The sequence below is a fragment of the Misgurnus anguillicaudatus genome, chromosome 6 (genome assembly GCF_027580225.2).
Source record: "Misgurnus anguillicaudatus chromosome 6, ASM2758022v2, whole genome shotgun sequence".
NCBI lineage: Eukaryota > Metazoa > Chordata > Actinopteri > Cypriniformes > Cobitidae > Misgurnus > Misgurnus anguillicaudatus.
The window spans coordinates 21629637-21655052 of NC_073342.2; the positions used below are offsets into that span (position 1 = coordinate 21629637).

At 38.4% G+C, this 25416-nt stretch overlaps 3 protein-coding genes and 1 long non-coding RNA gene across 4 annotated transcripts in view; 2 read left to right on the forward strand and 2 right to left on the reverse strand.

The window, feature by feature from the left end:
* Positions 1-25416, forward strand: part of LOC129434396 (creatine kinase U-type, mitochondrial) — a 368704-nt gene that overhangs the window by 288355 nt on the left and 54933 nt on the right. The gene's annotated exons all lie outside the window — the stretch shown is intronic.
* pim3 (Pim-3 proto-oncogene, serine/threonine kinase) lies at positions 892-4549 on the reverse strand. Its single transcript, XM_073868761.1, has 6 exons — positions 4042-4549; positions 3686-3795; positions 3534-3584; positions 3088-3451; positions 2136-2317; positions 892-2054 (listed from the first exon to the last, which is right to left on the reverse strand). Exons 1-6 carry the CDS (start codon positions 4127-4129, stop codon positions 1878-1880), a joined length of 972 nt encoding a protein of 323 aa, XP_073724862.1. The 5' UTR covers positions 4130-4549; the 3' UTR covers positions 892-1877.
* On the forward strand, positions 16169-20240 carry kbtbd13b (kelch repeat and BTB domain containing 13b). Its single transcript, XM_055191512.2, has one exon. It carries the CDS (start codon positions 16558-16560, stop codon positions 17917-17919), a length of 1362 nt encoding a protein of 453 aa, XP_055047487.2. The 5' UTR covers positions 16169-16557; the 3' UTR covers positions 17920-20240.
* The window catches only part of LOC141364178 (uncharacterized), a 29980-nt gene continuing 26653 nt past the window's right edge, over positions 22090-25416 (reverse strand). The window contains exon 2 of the long non-coding RNA XR_012369830.1: positions 22090-24403. This is a non-coding gene — a long non-coding RNA (uncharacterized lncRNA). The remainder of the gene's footprint in view (positions 24404-25416) is intronic.

Below are 25416 nucleotides of genomic sequence, written 5' to 3' on the forward strand. Positions count from 1 at the left end.
ATTGTTACGGGTATGGTAACAGAAACTGTGGTAATACAATAACAGTATTTTCTTAAAGGTGCAGTGTGTAATTTTTTGAAGGCTCTCTTGACATAAATGCAAAATATTATACAAAACTATATGATCAGGGGTGTATAAAGACCGTTCATAATGCACCGTTATGTTTTTATTACCTTAGAATGAGATGTTTTATCTACATACACGAGGGTCCCCTTACATGGAAGTCGCCATTTTGTGCCGTCATGTTTCTACAGAAGCCCTTAATGGATAAACTTTTTTTACTAAATTGTCTCCGACGATGACATGTTTGTCCGGTGGCGGCTAACGTAGATTCTCTATGCGTTCCAAAAGCAAGGGGTGAGCAGTGGACTGAGCCGTTGGTTGCAATGCACAACTTCACCACTAGATGCCGCAAACATTTACACACTGCACCTTTAATCTGGGGTGATTCAACATTTAAATCACACGGAACCTAACAATGAATAATCTTTAGTCAGTCATATAGCAGTAATACTATGACAAATTCACACAAATGTCTCTTGACATTTACTGGTGATGACTAATTTTGGGTACTATTAACTACGTACTCAGAATTTGAGAGATGTTTCCCCTTAATAATTTACATTATTATGAAAATGGACCTTAAAATTTACTACTGCATTTTAGGATGTCACTTATTTTCAGTAGGGGGCAGCATCCCAACATACTTTGTTTAGACAATTATACTGTACTGTAGCAGTAGTAGTAGTAATTGGCCATAGTCATTTTTTAGAGATTAATCTGAACAAAACTGATAATTTTTAAAAAAAGATTTGCTCTACCTCATTTAGAAATAGCACACAAGCAAACATCCAAATGCATTTTGCTAAAATAAAAAGACAACACAAATGCTTTACGTAAGAAAGAAATTTATTGTGTCCAATATAAAAAATAAATGTTCCACCAGATCAACAAAAAAATCCACACTGTCACAGTGGAAGGACCAAAACACTTTCACCTCCACTTCACATGGATAATAAACTGATTCTAAATTTTACACTATATCAGAATGGCATCAATATCTCATTCTTATATTTGTATCAGTATTAGATAGATTTAGTGTGTTTATGATCCTTTAGATTAAACTAAAGATAAGCCTGGGAACTTTTACATTAAACTATTTCAATTTACTTTTTGCAGATGGTATAAAATGAATAAATAAATAAATAGCCACCAAATGTGGAATGTTTCTATTGCATGAATAAATAAGATACATGGAAGAAATGTACATAAATACAATACAAATACTTGTATTAAAAAAAAAAGACAAATGAGTCCATGAATATTGCATTGATTGTGCACATCACTCCAGTCTCGGCAAAAACAAAGTCTAGAAAGTGGCGCCAAAAGAGATGAAGTTGTGGAAGACATTCAGAAAATAACAGAAGGGAAAACCGTAGAAATCGTGAATATGAATGGCAGAGCAGCAGAGAAAGATACTGTTAAGAGAGTAGTAAGTGTGTACTTCAAGTATTCGACCACTAGAGGGCAAGGGAGACCCACCACATAACTAGATTCAGTCTATGAACGTTCCCATGATTTCAGGGGAATTCCCCTAAAATCCATGAAAATCCACCTGGTTTCCGTCGTGACTTGAATCCCATAAAAGCAGCTTTTCAAAAAAGGCACCGAAAACTAAAAGAGTCTAAAAGAAAAATAATGTCCAAGCTCTATAAGAGCAACCAGTAAGATCATAGGATTACCAGCATTACTGCCCATGTAATCACCATGGCAAGAAAAACAAAAGACATCTATGCAACATAAATTTAAGTCCAGATAACCAATGGAAACTGGGAATAAGGACAAAGAAGTCCATTCACTCAGCAACTCCAGGGCTGTCAAAGGCTTTCTTTGCTCGAACTGGAGCCTGATTCTGTGCTGATGGCGTGAAGTGTGATGTCGCCACTTTCTGTTTTCGGCTGCTCCTCTGTACGCATCCACTGATGCTCGAAAATTTGCTCCAAAGTGGGCCTGTCTGAAGGTCTCAAGCAAAGGCACCATTTGATGAGCTGCTGACATCCTGAGGAATACAAGAAAGCAATAAGTTTTCACATTTCTAAAAAAAAATGCTTAAAATAAGCAAGAAATGTTGCATCACATCCTGGAGAGATTCTTCTCCTGAAAAAAAGACGGCCCCTCAGAATTTCCTCATCGTGCTCAAAGGGGATATCACCACAGACCATGTCATACAGCAAGACGCCCAGGGACCACACGGTTGCTGAGCGTCCGTGGTACCTGTGGTACCGTATCCACTCGGGGGGACTATAGACTCGTGTGCCTAGAAGAACAACACAGCTGATTTAAAGACCACTCTGAATGCACATGTAAACTCTGGCCTAAGTCAATACCCATTTCATACTCAAAACAGCCTTTCCCCCACCCCAACAAAAAAGCTTTTGAGTACACTGCAGCACTACATAATGAGCCGCTGTAGTCAGCTGACTATAGAAAAGGGGGCGCCAGTGGTCTGACTTTCACAGACTCTCCCTCCCTCCTCCAGTCTGCACTCAGTCCATTTCCAAAATAAAAGCAAGCTGAAACAAACAGGGGGGCTACCTAAAGGGTGACTCTTTAAATAAGCTCAGGTACAAACAGTCACGAGCTATGGAAACTCTAAATGCCAATCCGCATGAATCACTTCCCATAACAAAAGCCCCTTCACTAGGGGTGGTTTGACACCCCTTCCCCCTCCCACAGGCCACGAGTCTCCTGGATACCAAACAAAAACAGGGATCCGTGATGGGAGTGATCACGTGGCTCTACAACTCAGGTTTCACAACAAACACGTTACGCAGTAACAGCTGATACTTTACACTCACGTAACCCCTAATTTTAACCTTTTCAAGTCACACTAAAACTAAAGCACATGAATAGGTCACCTAAATATAGCTAAAAAAAAAAAAAAAAAAAGGTAAGCATTCCCCCAACAATATTTGAATAAGTTTGGTTAAACGCTACTATGCGAGACAGGTGAGCCTAAATAATTACTCTAAACCTGAAATGCAAGCAAGCTAATGCAAAGCAAAAGAGAGAGAGGCAAGGACGCACCATCAAAGTCTGTATACACCGTGTCCTTGAGGATCGCCCCGGAGCCGAAGTCGATGAGCTTCAGATCTCCCGTGCGTAAATCCACCAGGAGGTTTTCGTCTTTGATATCTCTGTGAACCACACCGCAGGTGTAGCAGTGCCGAACCGCTTCCAAAACCTGCCTGAAGAAGCCCCGGGCGGTGTCCTCATCTAGCGCGCCCTTCTCCGTGATGTAGTCGAATAAATCCTTCACCATCTCCGGCCGCTCCATTATAATCAACCATCCGTCGGGTCTCTCATACCAATCTATGAGTTTGATGACCCCTTGAAAAGTAGTTCCCACTTTTTTCAGCAAAACGATCTCTAGTGGAACCAGCGACCCGTTCTAAAATGTAAAAAAGCATTTATTAAAACAAAAAGGAGCAACTAAATAATAATAAATTTAAATATATATAAAAGGCGCTTACAATTGTACCCCATTCGGTGACTCTCTCCTTGGCGACGTGTTTTATCGCAACCTAGTTAAAAGGGAGGAAAATGGTGTTTGAGTTGTGTACTGCATATGAATGTGGCGCGAAACGCGGCCATGTGCTGCCACCAAAACAAAGCCAGCGCTTACCGGTAACGCGTCTGAGATCCGTGTACCAGAGTACACCGTCCCAAACCCGCCGCTTCCAAGCACCGACCCCACATGATAGATCTTGTCAAAAGGCTCCCTTTCAGTCTTCACTGAAAATTAAGAAAACACGGAGTTAACGAAAAAAATGCGATATAAAAACCAAACGTGCGCTATGCGCAGTTGGCAACAAAATGGATACAGATTCCTAGGTCACGGACAGATGCGTGTGTGTTAACCAGCATGACACACTGTGTATGGAAATTTGAAAGTAAATAACTGATTTAACACATTTGCAATTAGATGCTAAAACTAAACGTGTATATTTATAGGTAATAGGTAACCATAACGTTGACTACCTGCTTGAAGTTGAATTTTCACCGGTAAGTGATCGATGTTGGTCGTGCTGCAAATATGGGAAAAAGATCCAAACTTGGAGAGTAACATTTTCCCGTCCTCTTACAAATAGATTCTCAATCCAAAAAGTCCTCAGACGCGTAACTCTGCCGCGGGCCGTGAGAAAACACCGGGTACAGCGTCCTTCACCAAGATAAACGAATTTCCTTCAAAATGGGTTTTCAAGAGTGGGAGCCCACAGGAAAACCCCACAAAACGATTCCTACAAGATGCTAAGGTCCAAAATTATTCACAAATGTCCCCGCACTCCCATAGCGAGACAGAAGTGCACACGTCTGCGCTTTTGCGTCTCTTCTGCATGCACGGTTGATGTGTCTGTGTGAGCGCGCGGAGACCGCATTAACTCTTAATTCTAGCGTTTGGGCTTTGCACAAATCCCTCCGCGACGGATAGACAGCGTACACACAGGATAACAAATACACTATATGAACAAAATTATTTAGCAGCTAAAGAAGAACGTGATTATTGGTATTTATGATCTAGTACGCATATAGTATTTATAACATTTCATCAGCAATGAGAAATAGTGCGCTGTTGTAGAAATAGTGCGAGACGCGTATGGATACCTCGTCTGAGAGCTTTGCGCTTAGGCTATCTGATAAGACCAACCACGTTGCACCGTTTATGTAAGTCTACTATGACTAATTGGTGTAATATTGGTCACTTGCGCGTGTCAGAACTGGTAAAACATCATCAACAATAAATACAAGTACGTAGAATGAAACAATGAAACAAAGTGTTCATTTAAAACTGAATTAAATATCAGTCTGTTTTATAATACATCTTAGTAACATGTACAAATCATTTAATGGGTTACTTGTAAGTTGATTTTGAACAAGCTGCTGAATTTAAAGTGTAAATTTGTAAAGTAAACATATATAATATAATATAATAATTATATATATATATATATATATATATATATATATATATATATATATATATATATATATATATATTTTTTTTTTTTTTATTTTTTTATTTATTTATTTATTTATATTTATATAAAATATATTTTTATAGACACATCCAGACACATCATTAGATACTGCAACCCTGCAGATGTTCAAAGAAGTTCTACTTTTATCGTTTTGGAGTTGTGGCAAAGAGTCATACAATCTGGAGGACACATTGAAGCACAACAGGTTCTGGTATATTCATAATGAATCATCATCATTGGCTAATATCCATCTAGCATATATAACACTGTTAAAAATGTAAAGTATTGAGTGTATATCTGAAAAGTCATATGACAGTCAACAAAAAATTGGGAACATATATCAAGCATATGACTAAAAATGTTCATGTTTTCTGGGATTATCTCTCTCTCCACAGATCAAAATTCATCGTCTCCGTCGTCTGAGGATGTAAATTGAAGAGATGCTGATGGTACTACTCAGACAGGATGTCTCAAAGACAGGAGACAAGGTAAACAGCGATCCCCTGCTGCGATAGGGGATGAATGTTGTTATGAAAATTCATATGATAAGCCAAGCTCTGCACACAGACTTGTTCTTCAATTCCAGCTGCGCTCCCCTGAACCCATTAGCCCTTGATATCAGACCGCAGTATTCTCTTTACATGAGAAAACAAAAGCTCTCATGTTAGATGTGCATTAAAAATAATAATTACATCTCAGGCCTAGAAGAATAAAACCCTTGCAATTATTCATATCTATTGAATGCACTTTATGTAAAGTGCTACGAATGACTGCTGAGAATTAAATTTAATGGGCCATGATTGAACTTATTCATCTCACAGGTAATGTCTGATCTTCACTTAGTATTTAGGTCTTAATATATGCTTACCTTCCCTGAAATCAGGAATATATATTCACTTTCATCTTATGCCAGATTTATTAGGTCATACCACAGAAGGACATCAAGGCGTATGGGAGCTTTTATGAGACACGCTGGAGCAATCAGGAGGGAAATCCCTCAAGGTTTCTTTGCAGTTACCTGATGTGAAGTAAAGAACACATGTTCAGAGGTACAAAGAGACCGTCTATGTCAGACTTAAGTTACTTGTACACTTCATTATTTGTGGAAATGTTGAAGCTGTTTTGTACTTTTAAATGTGTGATTATATTAATAAGTTAATCCACATTGATAATCCTAACATTTATGAGCATGTGGCAAAGCACAGTTGTTGGCTCAGACCAAAGCATATTGGCTATAGTAAAAGGAGTCTTTCGGCACATCCCGTCCAAACTTCTTGTTTCTAAAGGAAATACATCATCAGAAAAACGAACACTGCTTTCGTCAAGTTATTTCTTTGGGTTTTTAAAAACATCTGCAAGTGCTAGGTAGATGTGTGCTTGTATTGATGACTTAATAATATAAAAGACTGCAAGGAAAGATTTATATTTCTATAATGGACATTTAGGCTTCACTGAATGATTATCCCATAAACTCAGATAAACCATACTATAAACTACTAAAGTTCCCGCAATTTACCTCCCTGGGGAAAAATAAAGTTTACTCCATCAACAATCCATACACCTACTAAAAAGTCTTTATGGTGTATCGTAGTAAGTTATTGTGGGAAGCAGACATGGCAACACTAGTCTATTGTTAGCGGCCATTCTATCACAATGACCTTTCTGACGTATTGCTGAAGAAAATGTGATAACCTGCAGCAAAAGTGGCTTTATGCGGCTTTACACTTCTAATCTGATGGATCACAAAGACCCCCACTGTTTACACTGACAAGAGGGGCTTATGGTGCACATCCGAATCCTCTACTGAGGTTATCTGAAGGGCGGCGTGAGACAATCACTTACCTTTGCAATTGGGGCAGAATATTTGGTCAAATCCTACATAACCAGAAATTCAGAAATCACACATTTTACCAGCTGAAACATACCAATCCAAATGCTGTTCCTGATTTGCAAGCTTGAATGAGCCTGCTCCACCAGCAGCAAACCAGCATTAACCAACACAAACCAGTCCTGGGCCGGTATGTTAATTCATGCTGCTCTTTACAACAGGGAGAGTGTAAGGAGGATTTTTTTTCTGTGGTTCTTGATAGTAGATTTCGGAGACATCATGACCAAAAAATTACACAATTCAAGGAACAGATTTTTTCATAATCGTTAAATTGAGAAACCAGGGTCATGCACAGTAAACCAGTGGGCCAGGAGTAATAAATTAGGGGTTTTAATCTCCACGGATTACTGCATTCTAGGAAAATAGGCAAATCAGATGACATAAGGTTGGAAAGCGTAAGGTCACAGATAGAGAATGCACCGTTACTTAATTTTCATCTATAAAGCATAAAGTAATTAAATGTGTTTATGTATTTTTTGCTTTCCTTGAGGTCAAGCAATGTCTATTTTCTATGAGCATGACCCGATACGGGTCATCACAAAGTTAGACAGCTTGCTGTGAACACAGATGCTAGTTTCTACCAAACATTATAATATTCAGTGGTGGCTCGTGACTGCTCATCCGAGGGGCGCAAATTCAAAATATGTATTTCGTAGTGTCATGTGTGTTGCTCGTGTTGTCAAAATATGTGTTTGTTGTGTCATGTGAACCATGTGCATCACGTGTTTTGTCAAAATAATTGCCTGCTGCATATGTGTCAAAACCGTTTATGATAAAAGAGACGCTCACGTTCACAAAATACACGCAAGACACTCCCTTAACAGGAAACTCTAATTACGCATGAGATTATGCGAGTATCTGGCAAAAGCAAGCGTCTTTTTTATCATAAACCCTTTAGACGCGTCTGCAGCAGGCACTTATTTTGACAAGACACGTGATGCATATAGGATCACTCGACGCGCTGAACACATATTTTGAAATTAGAAACAGCACACATGACGGGCTACATACATGTTGTGACGAACTTTGCATCGAGTGCTCTCGAAAAAAGAAGTCACCGGCCGCCACTTATTAAATTCCTGTACTGACACAAAATGCCAATGTTATTGTGACCTCGAGGTATGGCATGAAGGTAAAAAAGAGAAATTTAAATGAAATTAAAGGGCCCATGACACAAGACTTTTTTAAGATGTCAAATAAATCTTTGGTGTCCCCAGAGCACATATGTGAAGTTTTAGCTCAAAATACCATATAAATAATTTATTATAGCACGTTAAACTTACCACTTTGTAGGCGTGTGCAAAAATGTGCCGTTTTGGGTGTGTCCTTTAAAATGCAAATGAGCTGAGGAAATTCAATCACTGATCACAATAATGGTGGTTTGTTGCAATTAAAACTCAATTGTGCTTTTCTCTGCACTAAATGGCAGTGCTGTGGTTGGATAGTGCAGAGTAAAAGGTGGTATTATTATAATAAGAGCTCCTTATGACATCATAAGGAGAGCCGAATTTCAACAACCTATTTTTTCATGCTTGTAGAGAATGGTTTAGCAAAACTAAGTTACTGGGTTAATCATTTTCACATTTTCTAGGTTGATAGAAGCACTGGGGACCCAATCATAGCACTTAAACATGGAAAAAGTCAGATTTTCATACCATGGCCCCTTTAAATTAAATGTAAAGAAATTCAGATTCTGAACATTTTTCGAAATGTGTGCCATTCCAAGAAATAAAAAAATCCAAAATGGGTTTGGAATGACATGAGGCGGAGTAAATTCGCAGATGGTTCCTAAAGTCCATATACTGTAGGTTACGCTGTAATGGAGAAATCAGTTGAGTCATGAGAAACCAACAGCAAAAATGATTCATGCAATAAGGACCACTTGTGTTTGTCGGTTGCCATGTTAGGAGAGAGTTTATCACCCAGCCATCTTCTCTCAGCACCTGCAAAGAGTTAGGACATCAAAGCCGGCACGCACACGAACACCCGAGAGCCCCGCCCTCAGCTTCAGCCGCTGCTCCTCATGTTATTGTTTTGACTGAGGACACTGGTCACATGACCCTGCAGTGTTGTGACTGGGGGCTATGGAATCTAGGTCACTCTGAACTCTCCCTTAGCATAAGCCCTAAAGAAAGCTCATCTTATAACACCGTCCCGCTCTAAACCCACTTTCTTTCATCTCACCACTGATATTGTCTGATGTTACTGCTTGTGTGTCACACGGTGGAGAAGGAATAGTAGAATGGAAAAACAGTATTGCATTGCAAATATAAAGAGAGAATACAGTACAGCCGTACCATCTAAAGTTTATTTTACAAAGTAAAATGTGTTTGAGTCATGTTTAGATCTATATCAGCTGTGAGCTTCTTTGTTTGTATGATATCACTCTTGTTCTGTTTTCTGAACACCGTTAACTCACAACATCATACATTTCCAAAGAAGTCTCTCAGATTGCTTTGGTTATTTTCACCGGTCAGTCTTATGAGAAATGCTCGGATGGATGTACCATCATGTTTGAGAGTCACAGATTCATTTGTTTCAGCTCTTAATTTAACTGTCAATCAATTTTCAGTCACATCTAGAGAGCTTTACAGCCCAAGCCCCTTCACAAAACCCCACCCTTTCAATACGCAAGAGTGACTGCTCAATATTTAAAATGCACGTAACATATGGTCACTAAGAGTAAACAAAAGAGATAGTAAACAATGTAAGAAAATGTGTGCATTGGAGCGTATTGTTATTTTCAAATGCACACACCATCAGGAATGAGTTTATTTGAAGAATGCATGCATCCAGATAACAACTGTTGTTAGACTGACTGAAAGTCAATTGTAATGACAACAATTGTGTGAATACTGAATATGTAAACAAAGAGGATTTTTTACTTTGCTGAGACATCACCAATAGGAAAGGATTTAGTGCACCCTATTCTTTATAAAAGTTATTTTTCACATTTTTTGTTGTTTATATTTATGCATTTGGTAGGTGCCTCTATCCAAAGCGACTTTTTCATTGCTAAAAAACAACGTTATTTTGTGTATTTGGTATAATACGTGTTCGCGTAGTTTATGGTTTAAAAAACACATTATTTTTCACATACCGTACATTTTTGTAGCTCCAGATTTCACTCTCTTCCTGAAACGCATGGATTTTGTACATGTCAGCCAGAAATGTGACGCTCCTTACCATGTTTGAAAGATTTGCTCACAAAGCAATGCTGACAGGAGTTAACTTACAGGCTGAGTCCAAAGCGGGAAAAATTATGAAAACATTGGTCTTGTCTACATCACCAATCCCTGGAAGTAAACAATCTGTGTGTTTGAGACACAGAGATTTATGTTGGATAACTCGCGTCATCGTTTACTTTGGGGTTTGTACCTTTTGCATATCGTTAACATGTACAAATTCACACTTACACAACAAAGGAAATGTAATATCATGAATCGGACTATAGGTGCCCTTTAAAGTGCATTCAATATTTTATCAGTACACTGTAAAAAATGTGTTGGTTTAACTTAAAAAAGTAAGTTAACTGGTTACCTTAAAATTTTGAGTTGATTTGACTTTAAAAAATGGACTCAAAAAAGTGTAAAAATATTATGTCAACCAAGTTGAATTAACTCAAAATTTTAAGGCAACCAGGTACCTTATTTAAGTTGAACCAACAAATAATTTTTTACAGTCTATATAGGAAGAGTTTCGTTGCAAAACGAGATAACCACCGTTTTTTTAATTGTTCAGAAATCTCGTTTTTTGGTTGTGCATTCCAATTAATTTCAATGCAACTGCAGTTGGTTTGTTTTAAAAATACAGCTAAGTAGCACCATAAAACAAAATAATAATATGATAACATAATAATAAACATGTTTTGACAAAAAATTTTGCAACGAAACTCTTCATATGTTCACTGGAAATCAAACCCATAACCTTTGCATTGCTAATGCAGTGCTCTAACACTTGAGCTGGATGAGACATGACATACTTGATAGTATGTTATGTAAATGTTAGAAAGAGATATGTAGTGATCCTAATTGTTAAGCAAAGATGTTTTATAGGCATCATTTGCATAGGTGATAGCACTGCACCCTCTGGGCATTATCTTAACCAACTTCATGTGGAGCCAGCTGGGATGCTTTTGAAAGAATGGTGAAAGACTTTCTAGGAAGCTTTTTGTTTAGTATATCTCATTCATTTAATGCAAATGTACTGAAAGGTTTAGTTCTGTAGGCACAATTTATACTTATCTACAAAGCATGTTCTCGTGGCAGGTAGATCATGAATAGCTAAATTACAACTGGTAAAGCATTGCCTTAGCAAAAAATCATGTTTTCGATTATGAGGGAACACACAGACTGATAAAATGTATGGCACTGTAAGTCGCTCTGGATAAAAGCATCTGCAATAAACATAAATGTAAAATAAATGTAAGCAAATCCAACAATTGGCATGCATAGAATTTTTTTTTTTTTAAACTGAACTTATTTTTTTATATTACAGTTACATTTAAGCAATAAGGTAAGAGAGGCTATGCTGTATTATGGAATAAGTCACAGTTGGGGGATGTTGGGCAACCCCTTCAGCTGTGACTTATTCACAATATAGCACTAGCCTTGGGTACGTTATTGATTATTTTTAAAATGGTTACCATGTAGTACAAATATTAAAGTGAAAAATATGTAGCAATGCAGCTTTCATGCAGTAAAATTGACCAAAAGCCTTCCCTTACAAAAATTAACCATGGTTTTATTGTGGTAAAAGTATAATAACCATGGTTTTTTGGTGTATTGATTCCTTTTAGCAAAACCATGGTTTTACTACACTAACGTATCGGGTTACGTATGTAACCCTTGTTCCCTGAGAAGGGAACGAGACACTGCATATCCCTGGCTATACTTCTGGTGTGCCTGTACACCCACTTCGGCATATCCCACAATGCCAGATAAAGTCCGCATTCCTTTCCGCCGTATTCATGCTCTCTGGTTTCCGTCTATGCGCTCACGCCCAACCATTGGTCGAATTCGATATACATACTCAGACCCCATAGCATCAGCTTCTGATGCAGCGTTGAAGTTCTCACGAAAGGGAACCATGGTTTAACTGTGGTTTTTGGGAACAATTTTTGTCAAAACCATGGTTATTTTGTGGTTACCATGGTTTTACTATAGTTACCATGTTTTTTTGGTTTAAAATGTAGTTAAACCATGGTTTATTTTCGGAAGGGTTCCTTCCACTGACAAAAATAGTCCCTGATCAACTGTGAACAGCAACAGTATGTTTTATGTACAGTGTTGGGAAAAGTAACTTTTAAAAGTAATGCATTACAAAATTAAGTTACTCCCCAAAAAAGTAACTAATTGCATGACCTAGTTACTTTTCATGGAAAGTAATGCTTACGTTACTTTTAAGTGAATAGTAACTCGCATTACTCAAATTTTACTTTACTTGTTGCTTTAGAAAAGTAATATTATTACGTAATGCGCATTACTTGTAATGCGTTACCCCCAACACTGTTTATGTATTTTTCTGTTGCTAAAGTACTTTTTAGGGTCCGCATACAGTGCGCGTGACGCAATTTTCGTCATCAGAAGGGTGTGCGCGTACTGTACACGCACCGCTGGGTTTTGAAACACCAGGGTTGCACATGTGCCTACAGGGGACTGTATTATGTACCACAGTAGATGTATAGTATTTTGTCGCAATGCCATGCATCGAACACTTAGAAGTGAAATAAACTATACTTGCATTGATACAATGGGGGCAGCGGTCATACCTTTGTTTTATCGTAAATAAAACACAGCTACATAACACAAATTTAAATAATTTACATTTTTCAATGCGTTAGTGTGTGTGGGGGTGGATATGGTGGACACCCTGGGGTCGTGTCCCACTGTCATCTGCTTGTCACTCTGAAACGTCATTTAAGCAGATGGCAATTAAAAAGCAACCCACTGTTTAGTTCCTCTTCTAATCAATGAAGAAATGAGCTCACTCATCAAGGCTCCACGATTGCTTTGTTTTCTTCATTAAAATGCCACAACCATTAACTCTTAAGTGTATACGGGGTGTCATTTCACAAATTGACGCAATTAGAATCGGAAGCGTTCCGAATCAAGCCATAAAGAATTGCGTAAACAGTCCCTAGAAACGGCCTAAAGAGGCTGTCAAGTGCTTTATTGACGTTGTCGAAAAGTGCACTGAGTCACACAAAGAAGAAAAGAAAGAGGCAGGTAGCAGCATTACTTTTAAGAAACAACACAACAGATGACTTCATATCATGTGTCGAGTAACCTGCCAGATAACCTTTGTAGATCTTGTTTTTGTAGAAAAGTGTAAATATCTCTTTTATCATCAACAGATCATTCATTCGACCCTCTTTGTAGTGGGTTTTCCAAGTCACGAACTCCTCTACGCAGCTGAAGGCGAACCGACGCACACACTTTCAGACGGTTTGATGTGGTTTGGTCACGGAGAGGTCCCAGCATGTGCTTCTGTAGGGTAACAACAACACACGCTCCCTCCTATTGAGAGATCATTTCACCTATCTTTATATCTTCCCACACGTTTCCTTTAAAGTCAACCGTTTTTGAGTCGCTCTCCTTTGTTTACGCTCTAGTAGATGTGGTTTGTGATTGTGATCGATCCGTTTTTGATTAAGGTGGTCACGCTTTGATGTTTTTTTTACAATGCTTTTATAACATCAAGTCGGTTACACAACACACCGAGACCTCTTCAAAAAAAGTCAGACACAGTTTGCTAAGTTTACTCCTACTCATCCATTCACATTCACAGAAATTATAGGATTCACTGACATGCACAGCTATTGTTACCCACACAAAGCAGATATTTTAAGCTCTCTTACTTCGGATCTATCTTTTTCTCTCTTATATATCAGTGGAAACGAGACACAGGATTTACTCTAAAAATAGTTCGCACTCAAGTTTTTGATATAAAATGTAACCTTGCTCTTTTCATTTACACGTGACTTCACATAACACCCAAATTAATGCTGGCGCATTCACTCCAGGCTTCTATAATAAACTTACACAAGGAGGTTACACCACCATGTGCAATCCCGCTTGAAACCTATTACCTAGCCCTGCTCCCACAGGATTTGCCATCACATGATCAAAACAAAGCGATCACATGGTCCTGCACATGGCTCACCATGACTCAGCACGGAGAACATAAACACATGATCCCCTGTTTGCTTGTTATGGTTCAACCCGTCCCCTTTGTTCTTTGAATTTGCTTTGTTCGTACATTCAGTTCAGAGAGACTTACAACAAGGTGCACATTTGATTACATTAACACTCAAAAGAGTCTACTAGTCTGCATCTACGCTTGCCTAGTACATTAATCATTTCCATTACAAACAAAAGGTTTGATAGTTCAAAAGTGTCCTCTGTGCCCATCACGTGTGGCCATTTAAAGCACGAAGAATTCACATTACAAAGCAGCTGCAGGCACTCGGACACGTGAGGTCGGTTATGGCGTCCCGCTTGTGTGTGTCAAAGTTCGACTGTCATGCAGACAGCATTAGCCTTGTAAGTGTTTGGCCAGACCAAGGGTTGAAATCTATTGACATTTAGATAGACAAGGGAAACACTAGCAGGATGGTTTCCATGGTAACACCATGAGGACACCCGTCGAGCTTCTGTGTCTAGGTGAGTGTAGATAATGAAACGGAGCACTCGGGGTAACCCAAGCTGATCTCTCACCGATAAATATATATAAACCTCTCAGCATGACCACTGACCGGCAATTACCTCACAACTTGCACTGCAGGCGAGATAATTAACTCTCATTAAAGCTGGCGGAGGACTCATATTTTGATATATTCTGATCTGTACGTTTGTACTCTAATAGATACGTAAAGTGGCATTAAAAATTCATGTTGAGCCATTTTCATGATGAGCACAGAATAGAATGACATATTTTGCAAAACACAATAGAAATATTAATTTATTTAGTATTTTGCTAATGAGATTGTTGCTTCTGACCCAAAAAGAGCTCAAGGGGTCTTTACACCATTTTTCAACTAAAAATGTTATGCCTTTCACGGTTCATTTACATTAAATTTGCATTTTGGAGGTCTGAAAGCACAAAGTGCAAGATAGTTACACTGTAAAAAAATTCAGTAGAAATTACAATGTTATTGCAGCTGGGTTGCCGGTAATTTACCGTAGATTTAAATTTATGTTATTTACTGGCAAGAGTTTGTTCAAAGTTAAATAAATTTTAAATATTAACAAGTCTTTATCTTTACAGAATAAAACTATACAATAACAGCCTCATGCAAAGCATTCTGGGAACCAGAAATCATCATCAACCTTTTCTGTTTTTTTTGCGTCAGATTTTGTTTCCTAGAATGTTTTGCTTGATGCTGTTATTTTAGTTTTACTCTGTAAAGACAAAGACTTGTAAATGTTTAATGTTTATTTAACTTTGAACAAAATGTTGCCTGTAAAGAACATAAATTTAAATCTACGGTAAGTTACCGGCAACCCAGCTGCAATTTCTACGGAATTTTTTTACAGTGTATGAGTGATGTGTAAAATACAGAAATGTGAATTTGTAAATCGGACACATTATGTGCATGCATTTATGAGTTCAGACATAATGTGACATCGCCAACTATTGGCCTGGCATCAGTGGCGTGGCATTACTGGCCTGGCGTCATATATCTACACTCACCTAAAGGATTATTAGGAACACCTGTTCAATTTCTCATTAATGCAATGGTGTAATGGTGTGGGGGATGTTTTCTTGGCACACTTTAGGCCCCTTATTGCCGATTGTGCATCGTTTAAATGCCACGACCTACCTGAGCATTGTTTCTAATCATGCCCATCCCTTTATGACCACCATGTACCCATCCTATGATGGCTACTTCCAGCAGGATAATGCACCATGTCATAAAGTTCCAATCATCTCAAATTGGTTTCTTGAACATGACAATGAGTCCACTGTATTAAAATGGCCCCCACAGTCACCAGATCTCAACCCAATAGAGCATCTTTGGGATGTGGTGGGACGGGAGCTTCGTGCCCTGGATGTGCATCCCACAAATTGCCATCAACTGCAAGATGCTATCCTATCAATATGGGCCAACATTTCCAAAGAATGCTTTCAGCACCTTGTTGAATAAATGCCACATAGAATTAAGGCTGTTCTGAAGATGGGTCAAAAATAACCCAGCCATTTTTAGAGTGTATGAGTTTCTTTAACCGTTTTATAACTGTCCAATAAGAAGGCACTACAAATCAAATTTCTTTCAATATAATTAATTTAATTGACCTTAAAATTTATTTTTTTCACAGTCATGCCATTGTTAATATCTGTTGAGCATCTGTCACAAGCCAACGATGCTATCTATAGGCAATGCTATATTAGTTACAAAACTGGACTTGAGAACACCACGTGCCAGCTGGTGGGACGATAGTTTTGTTAACTGACACGGAAGAGAAATGTCTGTGTAAATGCTTAACCCAGTAAGTTTAAAAGCTTTTTATACTTTTTTTGGTCTAGGTAATCGCTCACCATATAATGCTGGCAGATTAAAATGGATTTTAAACAGTCATGAGTATTTATAGCCAGAGGACGAGTTCAAATTGACCTCAGCTACTAAACATGGATATTGTCAAGGTACGAGTTGGAGACAGCGTCTTTACAGCGAACAAATCTCTACTGCTAAGAGATTGCGAGTATTTCAGGGCACTTTACAGATCAGGGATGGTAGAGTGCCATCAAGAAGAAATTCACGTGAAGAACCTTCACGCTCGAGGGTTTTTAATCATGTTGGCGGTGGCTGGCGGCGAGAGACCGGCGCTGAGCGATGATGAGATATTGGAGGCCATTGAATGTGCTGCATTCTTCCAGTCAGAACCTCTTGCCAAGCATCTTCAGGATCTTCTCAGCTCTGACAATTGCTTACTAATGTACCAAGCTTCAGCCACCTACGGCTTATGGAGACTCCACGAGATGTCAGCGCAGCTCATTCGCAATATATACAGTGACCTACAGGAGGAGTTGAGCGGCCTTCCTCAGGAACTGATTGAATATGTGGACTCTCAGGTTCCTAGTGTTTTTGTGGCCGTGGGTTCACACTCTTCTTGTAGTGCCGAAGAGGTTCCTATGGCTGCCACGAGGACAGTATGTTACCTCGACGAAGATGATAAAGATTGGAAGGTCCTTACGGCCTTGCCCATGGAGGCCAGTACTTCTTTGGCTGGTGTGACTGTTTTGGACAACAAACTTTACATTGTTGGAGGTGTGCACGGCTTTGACAAGAGGGCCGTCGATGCTAGCTTTTGCTACGATGTTGTTACTGACACCTGGGGATTACTGCCAGGTCCCAGACAGCCACGGTACAACTTAACCCTAATCGGGTTAGAAGATTGCCTCTATGCAATTGGAGGAGAATCAGAAAGAAGAACAATTTCCTCAGTCGAAAAATATGACGTCGTCACAAAGGAATGGTCCTTCGTTTCACATTTACCAAGGCCGGTGGCTGGGGTAGCATGCGCTAAGTCTATGAGCCGGATTTTTGTTTGTCTGTGGAAGCCAATGGAGACGAATGAAATCTACGAATACATCCCAAAGAAGGACACGTGGGTTCTGGTCACTAAATTGCTAAAGCACCAGAGCTATGTACACTATATGGTGGCACACAGGGACAACCTCTACGTGATACGCAACACTCCAAAGGATGACTTTCTACGATGTTTGATGGACTGCTACAACATCACCACAGGTCAATGGACGTCTATGCCTGGTCACTATGGCAACAGCAAAGGGGCACTGTTTACTTCAGTAGTCAGAGGAGACTCTGTGTTCACATTAAACCGTACCATGACACTGGAGTACGCCATTGACGGGAACACGTGGAAACCACGTAACCAGATGAAGGGTTTTCCCAGGAATGGATCCGTGTGGACGTTTCTACTGAGGATCCCAAATGAAAGGAAAAATGTGGAATTATGTCTTAAATGACCGTAGCCACAGTAGCAATGGATTGTATATCATAATTTTAATTCTTGAAATATTTAATATTAAAAATATTTAATCGTGAAATTTTACTATGACTTTATGTCACAAGTTATCGAAATATCAAATAAAATGTATAAATTAGCTGTAATTCAGAACGTTATTTTTATAGTGCTGTTAAAAGAAAAAAACACTGTTTTTCAGTGTTTTAGTATGTTTTTACTTCAACTTAGACAAATTAATACATACCTATCATTTTTCAATGCGTACACTTAATCTTTGTACAGCACGTCGTGAATGTGTTGGCGTTTAGCCTAGCCCCATTCATTCTTTAGGATCCAAACAGGGATGAATTTAGAAGCCACCAAACACTTCCATGTTTTCACTAAAGACTGTTACATGAGTAGTTACACGAGTAAGTATGGTGGCACAAAATAAAACGTGGTGATTTTTTAAGCTGATAAAAAATGTGTACTATGTTGTGTGGTTGAAGAGCACCTAGTTTTGAGGAAACTTTAACCTCGGGCGCAGTAATATTGATGGAAGTTTGAGCGAGAGGGGGAAGTATATATCATTTCCAAATCAATGCAAATACAGTACTCTAAACAATTATGATTTTTGTTATAATCGTGCAGCCTAACATAAGGTATTTTAATATTATTCAATTAAATGTTTTTAAAAACTACTAAAAGGGAACAAATGTGTTTGTGTTTTCCCCTATATTTCTTTTTTTTTAATAGTGGGTCTTGAGATTACCTGTTGGGTTGAAAAAGTTTAGAAACTCCTAATATACAATACACAAGCAATATTTATCAAGTATGCAGAGGAAACAGATGGAAAAATAAATATCCTTCTTAATTTTTAGTACTTAGATCATGTGCTTTGCCAAATAACGTAAGGTAAGCCTACCTTGAGTCATAAAAGAACAAATATTTAATGGACTTTCATATTTTTGTTTTACTTGTTTTGCATCAAATATATTTATGTAATCAATAGATCATGAATAATAATTGACTATTCATAGGCCATTCATTATTGCATCTATGACTTAGATTTGAAAAAATTACGATTTGTATCCTTTTTCTTTTAGTGGCCGTTCGTATCAGGTCGCGCATCTAGACGCGCGGCAAGCGCACTCAAATATAGACGCATCTGAAACTAAACTCGTGTTCACAGGCGAGCGCTTTGAAAAGCAGAAGAAAATCACGCGTCTTGTGTTAACATTTTTAAAGCCGGCAAATTATGCGAGTGCGGCTGGATAAGTGCTGGCAGCCTAGGGACAGCAACCTTCAACCCATACAACAACACCGGCCCTTGTGGCCAAAAAACAGACCGGCCCACCGGGAAAATCTCCCGGTCCTCCCTATGGCCAATCCGGGCCTGGATGATGTTACTGTGTGCCGAGGTCGAGGTGCTGCAAACTGGGTGCTCTTCCAACATACAATATAGTTTATATATTTTTTCTCACGTTTTATTTTGTGCCACCATAAGGAATGAATGGGGCTGGGCTAGGTGCTAACACATTCATGAAGTGCTATAGAAAGTGCACACATTGAAAAAAGATAGGTATATTGAATGGTCTGGGTTGAGGTGAGAACATAATAAAATGTTGAAAAACGGTGGTGTTTTCCTTTAAACAAATATGCGTATACAATTTTATAAGGTTTAAATTTGCGATAAATTTCTGTAGCGCATTTCACAATTTTGTAGCATCATAGCAAAGCAGTATATAGTATTTGTGCATATAATTTTGACATTTTTATATTGATTTCATGGTATAATCTTTAAAATACCAAATACATGGCATAAAATATATTTAGGGGTGGAGTGAGAAGAGTATGATTATGTCATAGCCATGTCTAAAAGGGCAAAATGGAAATGTTTATCACATCTATGTGACAGTTGATCCCTGTGCCATGTTTTCCGGCCTACAGAAGGTGATATTCTCATCCAGTAATCATGTGAAGCTTTGTCATACACAGGTTTAGATCCATATATTTTCAAATGATTGATGACATTGACAAAACATGTTGGTAATGAAAGCTTCAAGACGCCTCCTGTATGAAGAAGCTAACTGCATGCATTGCTCATGTTAAATAGTTTTTAAATGCTTTTTATTACTGACTGTCTTGGCTTTCCATGCCTTTATTACACATAACTTAATGTATGGAAATCTATGGTATGATTAATTTGCATATGTGGATTGCACCAACATCTGGTGAACATTTCATGTCAATAGCACCTTTAAAAATATATTTACAAAAAAAAGGTGACATGTTCCATACTTATCTTACCCGCTATAAATTATAACAGTTTTGTCATGCTCAGATATTTGATATTATAATTGAACAGAATATCACCATAAACATTGTGGTTTATCTGGCAAAAGCGTTCAGATTCAACTTTGACTGCTTAATATTTTGTTTGGTAAACACGAGCGATCATTAACAGTGGGTATTACTATTCCAGCCCAGCTCAGCACTTCTATTATGCACTGCAGTGACACAAATCTACAGAAGACCTTCAGTTCATAATACATTCTGACAAGCAGTCGGTAGGAATGAATAACAGATAGAGCCAACGAGCTAGTAATTTTACTGCCAAGCACAAGCAAGTGGAACGACTCCGTGGGTAAGAGCTAAAAGCGTTTGAAACTGGAAATAGCATCATGTGGGTCACTTCAGGACAGATCATTTGTTGCCAGGCTGTGGTGGCTCTTCTGAATCATGCCAGGAACTCAACGGGATGATATCTCAGTACAGCTAGTGCAATATCACACTTGTACACAGAGAACAGGCACGATCTGTCACAACGTGTGCCTTGTTGTTACTCAGTGTCAGAAATCTCACTTACAGTACATCTATGCATTGCTATCAGTACTGGATAGACAAAGGCGACATCGAAATGAACACACTTTCAAAAAAGAGTTACTGCAAGCTGGCTGGTAATGTTTTTAGGAGTTACCACAGAGTACAATGTTGAAAACGTGAAGAAGCATCACAACCAGAAGTTGAAGAGATTTATACTGAGCCCCTAAGGTGACATTGGAGTAAAAAAATCTAAAGTTTAGTTTCATGTGCTCACGTGAAACTTTCATGTGCAGATTTTTTTTAAGTTTAGTTTCGCGTGCTCACGCGATAGTTTCACGTGTGCACGCAAAAGTTTCATGTGAGGACGCAAAAGTTTCACGTGAGCACGCGAAACTAAATGCGGTAGTTTCACGTGCGCATGCGAACGTTTCACATGAGCGCAATAGTTTTACGTGGGCACGCGAAACTAAACTTTATTACATTTTTGCTCTATGTCCACTTAGGGGCTCCGTAGATTTAAACTGTCTACACAAGAAAACTGCAACTAAAACTAACCTCTAAGTACAAAAGTAATGATAGGTCTCTGCATTTTTGTGATAGCGTTACTAGTATATGATGCAAAACAACAAAGTACAATTATGTAATAACAAAACCACGAAATAATATCTTTGTCAAATAAGCAAAGCGAACTTAAAGGGACAGTTCACCCAAAAATTAAAATTATGTCATCATTTACTCACCCTCAGTGGCACTCGTGACTGCTCTTCAGAGGGACGCAAATTCAAAATATGCGTACGAAATGTCATGTGTGTTGCTTGTGTTTTCAAAATATGTGTTTGTTGCGTCATGTGAACCATGTGGATCACGTGTTTTGTCAAAATAAGCGCCTGCTGCACACGCGTCATAAAACCGTTTATGATAAAAGAGACGCACACGTTTACAAAATACACGCAAGACACTCCCTTAAAAGTAAACTTTGATTACGCATGAGGAGTATCTGGCAAATACGAGCTTCTTTTTGTCATAAACCCTTTATGCTACATACACACCAAACGCGGGGCATCGCGTTACTCGCTTTAGATTACTCGCGCGATTTAACTGTCATGCGAATTTTTCGCTCGAGTTGAATATTTTCAACTTGGGCGAAGACGCGTTTGAGGCGACTAGCGCGTGTTTTCCCGGCAAACGCGCTGCCTATATCGCGTCATTCGTATTGCCCATGCGAGGACGCATCTGATCGTGTCTTTGCATTGACTTTGTATGTAATCTACTCGCGCAAATCATTGAACTCGCATCTTGTGTGAACCCACAGTTTGACGCGTCTGCAGCGGGCGCTTGTTTTGGCGGGACACGTGATGCACATGCGTTCACTCGGCGCGCCAGGCACATATTTTGAAATTATGAACCACACACATGACGGGCTACATACATGTTGTGACGAACTTTGCATCGTGCGCCCTCGAAAAAAAGTCACCGGCCGCCACTGCTCACCCTCAAATCTTTATAATTAATTTTTATCTACTACACAAAGGAAAGTATTTTTCATTATTTTCCTATAAAGTCAATGATGCTTCTGTTTCCATCTTGAATACAAATATCTTTCTTTGTGTTCAGCAAAACAAAGAAATGTAAACAGGTTTGTATCAACTTGAGGGTGAGGGTGAACTCAATTTAATAAAATAATGCAACATGCAGTTTTACGAGTTTTTCTTGTGCAAAATGCTTATATGAAAATTGTGAACTACATTTGTTAAACTTATTAAAATTGTTGAATTATTTCCCTATTCAAATCAGCACATGATTTCACATCATGGGGCGAACCTTTAATATTCCCATGATTCTGAAAATCCCGATTTACATCTTAGTACGCTGTTTCCAATAGTAAGGACTTGCCCCAATGTAAACAATTTGTTTGCAAAGTTTAAAGTCACTTCAGATTTTGTTTTGGTTTCAGTTTGCCTCTGGTGATTCAATGCTGGCCTATTGAACGTCACTTATTCAAAGCAGATTGATACAAATAAGTCCTATTAAACGTCTTCTTATGCTTTGTCTTTCAGTAACAATATCCAAGAGACCACAATGACTCGCTCTCAACAATGCACAGAGTCGTTCCCATTGTGCATTATTCTTAACTCGAAGGCAGTCATTTGAGGTCAGGCTGTTTTCGAGGGCACATCTATATCTGTGCATCTGTCCACTATGCGCTGAAGGTAGCAGCTACATCGCTTTGCTTCAAAGGAAACGTGAGGTCTCTCAATAAAGCACAATTTGTGCCAGGCCAGACAACCCTTATGGTGAAACAGCATGAGTAATATTTATTCAAATCATTTCAGAATGACATTTCAAAATGGTAATGATATTTTGCTTTCTGCTGCTTTCCCTTGAATAATTACAGCCACAGTCAAATTTGCATGCACAAGTTTATGGTGCTAATGCTTTGGCTTAGGCCACGGCCTTGTGTATGGAGGTCTTCTACCTTCTACATTTAGGGATGAGTGAATAAGGCGCATACCACTACAGCTCAATTGGCCTTGTGTAATAAGAGCCACTCATGTATTTTTGGCCCGAGCATCTACATTAGTAAGCACCCACGTCTAGACTCTAGCAAAATATATGAGTACAACTCGCCCACTTTATAATACAATAAGGACTGGCGGAGGTCATGTTGGTGCACCAATGGCATGGATGGACACTGTACTCAATGACACGCAAATACATTGTGTTATATCAAATACAGATGTTTTAAATACTAGTGTTTTATATACATTTTGTCCTGTATGTGAAATAGGTTAAAGTTTGATTTCACGACACTCATTGATTTCATATCGATGATTTCAATATTTGCCATGATCAATACTAAAGATATTAAAGTTAAATTTTGCTGAATGTTCTTTACATTATATAGTATTTATATTATATTACTTCCTGTTTATCACTATGTGTGTGCAAAGAAACCCCCGATCTTTGCATTGCTAATGCAATCTCTACCAGTTGAGCTACAGGAATAGGAATGGAGACCTTATCAGTTTTGTTTTGGGGTAACAACATCCAGGCTTTTAGGATAACAATACTAGAGTTAGTTCTGAATGACTAGCACTTCATTGGTTGATGTGTGCACAGGATGTGTGCATTGACAGATCTGAGCAGACACACATGCCCTGAGGCTGGCAGGAAATGCTGGCCATTGGTCAGGGTCAAATGCTAGTGACATCATCACATACGAGGCTACGTGTCAAAACAAGTGGGCTATGTTCTTGTTGATCTCCTTAGTTTGGGCAGATGGGACTATTTCAAATATTTATTTCAGGATCGTCTCTTATAGGGAAAGGAAGAGTTTGGAAAATCGGTAATTCCGTAATTCCGTATTTTCCCATCTGGCATTCTGGGAGATGAATGAACTGTATACGTTGGAAGCACAAACGTCTGCGTGTGTGTGATCTGAGTATGCGTCTAACCAGAGCTCAGCTGCGGTAGATGACAATAACCGACTCCCAGCAGGCGTGAGAAAAACAGGAAGAGGTTCCGGACGGCAGAGGAGGATTTAGGGTCCGTGCTTCACAACAGGAAGTTCAGCGGAAGCAGACAGTTTTGTCAATCTCCTTGTTTTGATGAGGTCACTCGGTTTGAACGAGTTCGTCTCTGTCAGGACAATGATCATTGTGGCTGCTGCATATCAACATCTGTAGGGCAAACAATGGTTCATTTACAGAATTGTTAACAGACAAAACATTTTTTCAAAGTCAAAAAATGTTTTTTATTGTCAAGCACAATTAAAAAAAACTTTAATGTTTCTCTGCAAACTGTAAACAAAACAGAATACAATAAACAGCATTGCCAAGGAGTATTGTCCTTCCACCCCTTAAAAAAACAACAACGTACATTTAAAGATAACCTGTTAATTGTCAATTCCACACCATCAGGAAAAAATTGTCATCATATGTACCCCAGCTTTCAAAATAATTCAAACTTTGTACCTAAAGAGTTCATATTAGTATCTCAAAAGCACATATTAGTATCTTAAGGGTACTTATTGGTATACCAAATGTATATCTGTACCTTATGGTTCATATGTGTACCTAATGACAGCTGGGGTACAAATTTAAATTTTGTTCAGTGTATCTTAATATGCTAAGCAACTTTAACTTGATGCCACTAGCTTTCAATACACTTAGCCCCGCCCCTTCCAGTATGTCGGCATGCATAAAGTGCACATTTGGTTTTTTGGTTGAAATTTTGCATCGTCTGTATAAATTTAGTTTGTTTCTTGTTGTCTTTTAGTGTGAAGTGCACAAGTTTTTTTTTTTTTTAATACACATCAAGTAGAATAGTGCAGAAATATCAGAATTAGGATGCAGCCATTATGTGATCCCATTCGGTGACTATAGAAGTTATTCATATAATGCCTTCAAGAAAATTTGTTTGTAAAATGCATTAGAGAAGACATACACTGTAAGTTACTTTTAAAAATACTTCAATTGGTAGTGCCTAAGAATGTGAATTTTTTTCAACTTAAATTTTCTCACTTAAAGTGAAAAATTTAAGCTGAAATAAAAAAAAGATTAAAAATAATTTTAAGATTTTTTACATTTATGCAAATGAGTAGTGATGTAATATTGATCAAATATTGAAAACAATAAATTTGTTCTGTAAACTTAAATTTTCTTACTTTAAGTGAAAATTTTAAAGTGACATT